Source organism: Eubalaena glacialis, unplaced genomic scaffold, assembly GCF_028564815.1.
Source record: "Eubalaena glacialis isolate mEubGla1 unplaced genomic scaffold, mEubGla1.1.hap2.+ XY scaffold_350, whole genome shotgun sequence".
NCBI lineage: Eukaryota > Metazoa > Chordata > Mammalia > Artiodactyla > Balaenidae > Eubalaena > Eubalaena glacialis.
In genome coordinates, this window is record NW_026871305.1 from 1 (window position 1) to 9,838 (window position 9,838).

Below are 9,838 nucleotides of genomic sequence, written 5' to 3' on the forward strand. Positions count from 1 at the left end.
CAAAATCCCAAACACGGTCAACTGGAAAAGAGTGTCAGTTTAGTTGGGAACGTTTTCAAACACTCGTGTTCCGTTCACTGCAACCACAGGCTGGGATTTTGGTAGAGAAGCCATTGTCGGGCAACAGGCCTACCTACTTCCATGTCGATTTCAAGAAGGAAAACAAACGAACCAGCAAACCAGAAATATGTACGTGAAATGCCCAAACCAAGGTGCATCCTTTTGCCCAACTGATTCCAGAAACATGTCCCAGCATATCTGTCCGTGCCAATTGGTGGTCATTGGGAAACTTCAACCTTCGTGGTGATCAACCCTTGGGGTGGGGAGGTGCATGAGTGTATTTGGAGGACCCAACCCCAGAGCCCAGATGCTGAGGGCAACGTACCTCTGGAGGGGCTGTATGCCGGACGAGCTGGACGAATCCATGGTGGGAGACCCACACGGATGGCACGGAAACTGCTGGCCAACTGTTCAGTGCTCAGAAGCTCAGGATTTATAATGGATGAGGATGCCCCGCCCCTATTTATGTAAATAGCCGCAGATGGTGGGGAACCCTTCCTTGCAAATTGAGAACCTGGAAGGAATCCCGTGAGGCAAGTGGGCGTTGGAATGGAAGGCCTGTTCGGAGGCTCCCAGGTCCCTTTGAAGCTGCCGCCCTCGTCATCCTTTCCCAGAATGCTTGGGGTCCAGTGCTCTCTCGTTTTCACACCTTTTCACATTCCACACATACTTTTGCTCTCCGTGGAATTCCCCAACTCTGAGTCCCTCACGCTTAGGTGTGTCACGGTACTTTCCAAAATGGAGAGAGAACCTGGAGCCTAGCTTTCCTCGAGTACGTTTCCCACTTCGCTCATCACCACCAGGACGTCATTGCCTCCCACTCTTAAAGCATTTCCTTGGCTGGGGTTTGAGTTCCCGATAATTCACATACTAAGCTTGACTGCTTATCTCGGGTCTACCCAGGTCCCCCCCCCCCCTCCCCCCCCCCCCCCCCCCCCCCAACAGTTCGGGACTTTTTCAGAGGTACCCTGAATCCCACCCCCCTTGCTCACATGCCATGGAGAGACCAGAGAAAGGGGCACGCCACACTTGTAGGTTTCACATGCCAAGGAACTTAATTTCAGTGCTTGTCCTTGGCGTCCACAAGATGAAGTCGGTTTCACATTCACTGTTCAACAGGCATCTGTACGATGAAAAAGAAGAAAAAGAAGAAGAAGAAGAAGAGGAAGAAGAAGAAGAAGAAGAAGAAGAGGAGGAGGAGGAGGAGAAGGAGGAAGAAGAAGAAGAGGAGGAAGAAGGGGAGGGATATGAAGCAAGTTATATGATGGATGATGACACAGCTGGGTTTGAAAGGAATGCTTTGGATTCCAAATACAACCATCCCAAAATCTTCAGGGCGTTTGGGCTGCAGAGAATTGAAAAATTAAAAACAAACAAACAAAAAAACCACACAGAAACACAGAACCATCTCTAATGTGTTCTTTTGCCACCACGTGGATTAACATGAGGACAGTGAGCTTATTTAGAAACAGTTGGGAATTGCAGTTATTACACCACCAATTCGTGAAAATATGGCTGGGGTGTGTGTATTTGTGTGATCTGTGTGTTTGATTTTCTGCACCCACTAAGGGCGGTTGTCAGGTGGTACCCGTGGACGGATGCCACCGGGACTAGTAGGTGTCGGCAAGTCCCAGGAGGCCCAGGAGGATGTTCTGAGGAGGTGCACGTCCTGGTCCCTTGTCCTCAAGTGCCAGAGGTCAGAGGGTGGCGTGACCATCTTGTTGGATCAGGGTGGTTTTTCCCGGGAAGCTGGAAGTTTTGGCTGAGATAATCACGGAAACATGGGATTTGCTGGCTCGTCCCAGAAGGCACTGGCTTCCAGACTTGGACCGGCTCCCACCTGGACAATCCAGGTGGGGTAAGCTTGCTTGGGAGAGTAGAAGCTTTGATCAGCATGGCAGCCAGGGCATCCTGAGAGCCCGCGGGTGTGTTTATGCACAGTCCACCAGTGGCCTCCCTGTGGACGTTCCGCTGCCCGTCCCTGGGCTCCGAGGTTTCGCTGGAGCAGCCAGCATTGAACCCCAAGATGGTAAAGCCACAGCTCCTAGCTCTCGCTAGAGTCTGTGCAAGTCCTGCCACCCACAAGGATCTCAGTGTTTCCCGGCACACTGTGACCCAGTGTTCCTCCCGCCCTCTTGAAAGCACCATCTTTTCCATAAGCTGTCTCTTACCGCATCCCCAGTCATACTTGTCCTGAGGCTACCCTGGCCAGATTCCTTTCCCAGAAGCCCTATGCCACTTGTGTGGCCCTTGAAACTGACATTTCCTTTCTGCCCAACTAAAAGAAGGAGAGAGATAGGGAGAGAAAGAGAGAGAGAGACAGAGAGACAGAGAGACAGAGAGACAGAGAGGGCTGTGTATTGCTCTAGAGCTCTGGAGAAAGGGGAGCCTAAGACAGAGGAGTGACTGGGAGGGAGCTGAGGACTAGATGTGTCTGCAGAGGTATACACCCTATAGAGCTAGAGACCCGGATGCAGTTGTAGCTAGAGAGTCAGATACATTGGTGTATACACATTCAAGTGGCAACTCTCAGAATATTTTCCTACTTCCTGCCGCTGACACACCCATGCTGGACATGGGGAGCACGGATTGAGCCAGTCGAGAATCACTCAGCACAGAGTGTACGAGGCACATGTGTTGGAAAATGTTTTTGAAAGAAACAGTGGAAGGGATCACCTGCCACGACGTTAAGATGCCACAGGCATTTGGTTTTTCAGTTCCTTTGTGCATCGCTTTAGTTGTAACACGGCTTATCTTTTGAGAGGTGTGTGCGTGTAGTGTGTGGCCCTAGACAGACAAGGAGAGAGAGAGAGGGACGGAGAGAGATTATTTGCCTGCATAATAAACCGGGCACAGTTGTTCCTATGAACTCTGGCAATGAAAGTGTTTGCATAGGTCTGTCCTTGTGTGCAAAGACGATGCCCTTGAGGAACCCTTCCACACCATGCACCCAGAAACCAAGTGCAGGTTGTCACTGAGAGACTGTTTTTGTGATTCCACTAGGGTGTGTTTGTGGCTACAAGCTACGGGACTAGACAGGGGCGTCTGGACCACCTTCCCATGCTGTGCCAGGCCAAGGGAGGGATTTCACCTCCCCGAGGAAACGCGGGAGAATACAAAGCGACCAAAGCACAAGCAAGAACTTGAACTGAGTGCCAAGATTTATTGATTGGATCAATGGAATGTCACATACAACGGGGAAATCCAGTTCAGCCTTGGGTCCTCCTCGTTGTCATTGGAAGGCTAGAATTCCTTGAGGCTTCAGAGGTGGTGTCCCTCCTGGTGCCCATGCTTCCTGACAGCCCGTGTGGAGCATGGCATTGCTCGTAGACACAACGCAGTTGCCGTCGACAGTCTTCTTGCCTTGGCCGCCCTGCCAGACACTATCATGAGTGTTGCTTGTTCCTTGTCCTTTCTCTCGCCCGTGGCTCTGCCTCCCAGGAAAGGAGGCTTGAACGGGGCTCGGGGGAAGGTCTTCCTACCTCCCCCTAAGCCTGTGGCACTGGGGAGCCTGGCAGCATGTCGAGCAAGGCCTGGAATTCTTCCTCGCTGAGGGGGGCTTCCAGGGTTGCCGCAAGTTCCTCTTCCTCTGCGTCCGCATTCGGCAAAGGGCCTGCCTTGTCCAGAATGTCCGCGTCTGACAAGAGTTCGTCCAGGAGGCTTGAGGAGCCTAGAAGGGCTGAGTGCTGGGTCTGTTGCTCCAGCTGGGGAGATGTCTCTTCACTTGAGGTTGCCTGCTGCTGCCAGAAGTGTGTCTCTGGCGGTGCAGGCGTCAAGATGGCCCCCTGGGCAGGCTGCCCACTGGCGATGACAGCATGTGTCCCTTCGCCCCACGGAACTGTGGCCGGAAGAGGCTGTGGGTTCTGGCATCCCTGAAGTGCTGCCAGGCTGGGCTGGACCACGATGAACATCAACGGGTGGCCCACACAGCACCCAGAGGCAGCCCCTGGCACAAGAAAGGTGGGGGAGAAAACAGGAGTGGCCGCAGCAAAGGATTGCGTGCTCTCAGGTGCATGAGAGGGAGCATAACGATGAGAGCTGCTAAGGACAGTGGGCGGGGGGCTTTGGTCCGACAGGGCAGTCACGGCTGATGTGGCATCTGGGCCTTCAGCCAGGGCATTCACAGGCCCACTAGCGCTCTGCTTTGGGTGCCGAGCTCTTCGGTTCTGGAACCATATCTAGGGAACCATATGGGGAGACAGGAACACTAGCAGCGCGACAGTCCAGATCTACTTGCCGCCGCCCCATCCCCGGCCGGCCCCGCCCCGGCCCGCCCTGCCCTGCCCTGCCCTGCCCTGCCCTCCAATCTGTCAGGTCCATGGCAAGTACTGGTGGGCCTCATCTAAGGGCCATTTTACCTAGAGCTTTCGCCTTGGCTCCTGAAAATGCGGGAGGACGTCAGGGCAACACAGGACCCACCCCACTCCTCCCCACCCCTCCCCACCCCTCCCCACCCCTCCCCACCCCTGGCTTTGAGGAGAGCCGTCATTGACCGGCTACAACCTCAGGTCCCTCCCTGGCTGCCCAGGACTTCCGTTGCCCTCTCCTCTTCTGGAAAGGGATGCCTTCAGATCAGCCCCCTTTGCGTATTCGTAGGACGAAGGGAACCTCCTCCCAATCCCCCCTCGCCAAGCCTACATATATCCAGCAGCAACCCGTCACAAGGTTTAACACTCCTTCCTCGTGGGAGAAGCCAAGTCCCACCCACTGGTGGAGAACTTACCTGGATTCGAGGTTCGGGAATTCCTGTCTGGTGAGCCAATTCTTCCCTGGCAGCAATAGATGGAAATCGATCCCTCTCAAAGGCTTGCACAAGGACCCTTGTTTGAGAAGGAGAGATGAGAGTCCTCTTTCGCCTGGCCTCTCTTCCCAAGCTTTCTGAAGAAGAACACACAGAGAAGAGAGGACATTCAGGCCAATTGCAGCACATTCACAGCAGATGCAGTGTGTGGTATGTAGGAAGTGGTATGTCATAGATCAAGATCGATACATCGATACATCTTATTGAGTGCTATGTGAAAATGCCCCATGTGATGGAAGAAGGGATTTCTGCACATCCGGGCAGGTTCCAGACCCGAAGATTCCAAGCCTTCCTGGCCATGCATCTCCCCACCCTCCAACAGGGGCATGATGCTCCTGTGTGGAACAGGAATGGGGCAAGAACCCAAGATATCATGGTTTCCTCTCTGAAGCGTTCTTGGCCTCCCACGGTCATCCACGTTCAGAGATGATTGTGTCTCAAGGGGATGCTCTGGGGAAATGCCTTTGGATTGCTGGCTACTTACCTCGAGTCAAAGTCTGAGGTGGTGGTGGCCGCAGCGGCTGCGACTGCCCTCCTTTGAAGGCATTCTCCGACAGCAATCGGCTCTGCTTTAGGCGTCTTCTTCGTTGGTTTTGAAACCAAACCTGGGTACAAAGAAAGAAAGCCTTGTCATTCAATGCTTATGCACGTACTTCCAAGATCTATTGCAGGGGTGCACCATAGAACAAACGCACAAACACGCCAGCCAGCCAACCAGCCAGCCAGCCAGCAACAAGCCGACTAATGGAGACCCAGTATGGCCCATCTGCCCCCAGTGGAAATATTTACGATTCAAAGGGACTGAACTCTCACTAGCAGGTAGAATGTAGACTCCCGCTTTCGCCTCTGAAGAAGTGCACCAGATTCCAGGATACACAATCTGTGTCCGTGAAAATAATCCTTCCTCTTCGAGTCACCTTACTGGTGTCCAGAGTAATGACTTGTGACACAGGAGGAGACAATGCTTGCTTTCCCACAGTCAGAATGGGATGGATAGCTACCTCTCTCTCTCTCTCTCCCCCGCCCCACCCCTTCTCATCAAAACTACCAGTTTCTCTGTGGGTCTTTTGGTCTCCGTCTACGATTCTCCGCATCTACCTGTTGACGTCTGTCTCTGTTGCCACCCGCCCTCCTGCCCACCTGACTGCCTGCCTGCCTTCCCCTCTCTCTGTCTCTGTCCCAGGCTCTCAGGCTCAATCTCTTTTCCCTCATTTGCTCTCTTTGCCTCCCCTTTGGCACGGTCCATGCCCGATTCATGGTTCCCTGCCTCTCTTATGTCCCCACAGGCAGTACTGTCTCATAACACGCAATCATATCCATTAGCAAGTGCCCGCATGAAAACCACACTTCCCATGCTGCCTGGGAACTACTCATTGACAGTTACTTCTCAGGGACTACATGCCTCCATCACTCTTAGGTCAGGAGACTCTTATGTACCCGCTCCCCATCTTCAGAATATGTGTCCTTGTCTTCAACAGTGAAGCAGTGTGCATGCTACCTCATTCCCCGAGGCCGAACTGCAGTGTGGACCTGTGCTTGTGTGCGTGTGTGTGCGCATGTTTTTAGACGTTTCTGACGGTGGTGTGTGGAAAATGTGACACCCTGAGAAAACGTGTTCGTAGGGAAAGCCAATCAGTCTTTGGCGACGCTTTGTAAGGTCGCAGGCGAGGTGTTCCTACCTTTGGTGACTCCTCTCCAACCTGCCCAGAGAGGGAAGTCTTCAGCACGGCTAGTTCCTCGGAGGCCAGCCACCAAGGGAACACCTCCCTGGCACCACCAGGCCCTCCTGCTTCCTTGGCCCCTCGCCCTTTATGCTTGACCACCCATTTGAATGGACCTCTCGCCACACAGCTCAGTCTGGCCACGTTTTCCAAAGGGAGCCACCTTCCTTGCCAAGATTCGAGTCCCTGCTGTCTGGAGCACCCCGAAGAGGAAGCCCCAAGGGCAAGGACTCCAGCTGGCGTAGGGCGACTTGCGTCTGGACATGGACCCCGAGAGGGAGAATGGATCGAGAGACTCGGACGTACCTGAATTCTGCTTTCTGGAATGCCCAGTTCTCGCGCCAGCCGTTCTCTGGTCGTTATCCCGGGGTAGGGGTTCTGTTGAAAGAGTGCTTGCAGGGTGTCCTTCTGACTCAGCCTCAGAACCAGCCTCCTCCTTCGCGATGGTCTTGAGAGTCGGCCTGTGGGAGAGAAAAGGGGGAATGTGTCAGGGGCGAATCCATGGAGGTGCAAACCAATGGTACCGGCCCAGCGCTGGTCCTTGTGCCACGTGAAAAACCTCTAAGCCAGGGGAAGACTCTGCATTTGGAACAACCGTGGGTACACCCTGAAAGCCACGCTGAGTGGGACCCTGTGGGCTCAAGCTAAGCTGAGGGTCAAGGCTATGGGGATCCCCCCACCACTCGCCAAGGATCCACAGGGCGCCATGCAAGCAGAAGGGGAAAGCCCTAGAAAAACAGGCTAACCTGACCAAAATGGGTGGAAGGATTTTCCACCTGTGGAGGCCTGAGAAAGTCTTGATGGCTTCTACCAGATTTACCTCGAACTCTATGCTAACGAGAGGAGCCCGGCTTCTGGCCTGTCATACGCACAGGGCACATCCGCTTTCACTATTTGAAAGGAAACGAGACGAAAGCCAAACGAAGCCAGACAAACACACAAGCCAATCCCCAACACAGGACGCACTAGGAGATTGTTTTGAAGACCCACTTTTTTGAGATAAGGACCAACGTGGGGCCCCGTCTGATGGTGCCCACACACCCACCCACCCACCCACAACAGCCCGGTACTCCTCGGAAGATGAGTTTCCCTTTCCAGGCACCAAGGTCATGCTGACTCGCCGTGTGTGCGTGCTATTCTTTCAGTTGGGCAGCCTTGAAGGGCTGCCCCCCACCCCTGTCCTATTTGAGGTTGCGTCTTTCTGGTGGCAAGGGAATAGATGGGTGTTTGTTTCCTGCCTTCTAAGGCGGGAGCCGGGTGTGATGGCCAGGGTGGGTGTGGTTTCAGGCACGTCCGGCACATCCCTGACATTTGAGTTTCCTGAACTCTCTCCAGCTCTAGGACAACGCCAACCCTTCTGCAAGGGCCACCTGCTCTAGCAGCTGGCAGCTGGTGACGTAGGGTCGTCTTCAGGTCTCTCGCTGGAAGGAGGCAAGGCAAGGCAAGGGTTTCGGACCCCCAACGGGGACTTCCTTTAAAAGTGCCCTTCCTTCCTGCCAGCTCCAAGGAAAATCTTTGGAAAGCACTCAAGGAACGAACGTGTCACACTGCGGATTTTGCCTTTCCAGAGGCTCCTGCACTGGCTACCTTGGAGTCCAATGAGAGACAGTTTGAGTGCTCCTGGAATCTCTGTTTCCCAGGCTCTAGCTTTCAGTTGTGCTCAAAGAAAAATTATCTTTTTCTTCTATTCTTAATACATACTGGATGTGGATTCTTTCCATGGACACCACAGAAGTTAACCAGTTCAAATGGACCACGAAACCAAAGAGAGCAAATCCATAACAACAGCAAGAACAGAACATGGGTAACCAACTCAAAATCCCAAACACGGTCAACTGGAAAAGAGTGTCAGTTTAGTTGGGAACGTTTTCAAACACTCGTGTTCCGTTCACTGCAACCACAGGCTGGGATTTTGGTAGAGAAGCCATTGTCGGGCAACAGGCCTACCTACTTCCATGTCGATTTCAAGAAGGAAAACAAACGAACCAGCAAACCAGAAATATGTACGTGAAATGCCCAAACCAAGGTGCATCCTTTTGCCCAACTGATTCCAGAAACATGTCCCAGCATATCTGTCCGTGCCAATTGGTGGTCATTGGGAAACTTCAACCTTCGTGGTGATCAACCCTTGGGGTGGGGAGGTGCATGAGTGTATTTGGAGGACCCAACCCCAGAGCCCAGATGCTGAGGGCAACGTACCTCTGGAGGGGCTGTATGCCGGACGAGCTGGACGAATCCATGGTGGGAGACCCACACGGATGGCACGGAAACTGCTGGCCAACTGTTCAGTGCTCAGAAGCTCAGGATTTATAATGGATGAGGATGCCCCGCCCCTATTTATGTAAATAGCCGCAGATGGTGGGGAACCCTTCCTTGCAAATTGAGAACCTGGAAGGAATCCCGTGAGGCAAGTGGGCGTTGGAATGGAAGGCCTGTTCGGAGGCTCCCAGGTCCCTTTGAAGCTGCCGCCCTCGTCATCCTTTCCCAGAATGCTTGGGGTCCAGTGCTCTCTCGTTTTCACACCTTTTCACATTCCACACATACTTTTGCTCTCCGTGGAATTCCCCAACTCTGAGTCCCTCACGCTCAGGTGTGTCACGGTACTTTCCAAAATGGAGAGAGAACCTGGAGCCTAGCTTTCCTCGAGTACGTTTCCCACTTCGCTCATCACCACCAGGACGTCATTGCCTCCCACTCTTAAAGCATTTCCTTGGCTGGGTTTGAGTTCCCGATAATTCACATACTAAGCTTGACTGCTTATCTCGGATCTACCCATGGTCCTCAACAGTTCGGGACTTTTTCAGAGGTACCCTGAATCCGACCCCCTTGCTCACATGCCATGGAAAGACCAGAGAAAGGGGCACGCCACACGTGTAGGTTTCACAAGCCAAGGAACTTAATTTCAGTGCTTGTCCTTGGCGTCCACAAGATGAAGTCGGTTTCACATTCACTGTTCAACAGGCATCTGTACGATGAAAAAGAAGAAAAAGAAGAAGAAGAAGAAGAGGAAGAAGAAGAAGAAGAAGAAGAAGAAGAAGAAGAAGAAGAAGAAGAAGAAGAAGAAGAAGAAGAAGAAGAGGAGGAGGAGGATAAGGAGGAAGAAGAAGAGGAGGAAGAAGGGGAGGGATATGAAGCAAGTTATATGATGGATGATGACACAGCTGGGTTTGAAAGGAATGCTTTGGATTCCAAATACAACCATCCTAACATCTTCGGGGCATTTGGGCTGCAGAGAATTGAAAAATTAAAAACAAAC

The 9,838-nt window shown here is 52.9% G+C and overlaps 1 protein-coding gene across 1 annotated transcript; it reads right to left on the minus strand.

The window, feature by feature from the left end:
* Positions 1-3,548: 3,548 nt before the first annotated feature.
* On the minus strand, positions 3,549-7,693 carry LOC133083309 (double homeobox protein 4-like protein 4). The gene is made up of 4 exons (XM_061179728.1): positions 7,636-7,693; positions 6,889-7,043; positions 5,346-5,466; positions 3,549-4,006 (listed from the first exon to the last, which is right to left on the minus strand). Exons 1-4 carry the CDS (start codon positions 7,691-7,693, stop codon positions 3,549-3,551), a joined length of 792 nt encoding a protein of 263 aa, XP_061035711.1.
* Between the last annotated feature and the right edge of the window lie 2,145 nt (positions 7,694-9,838).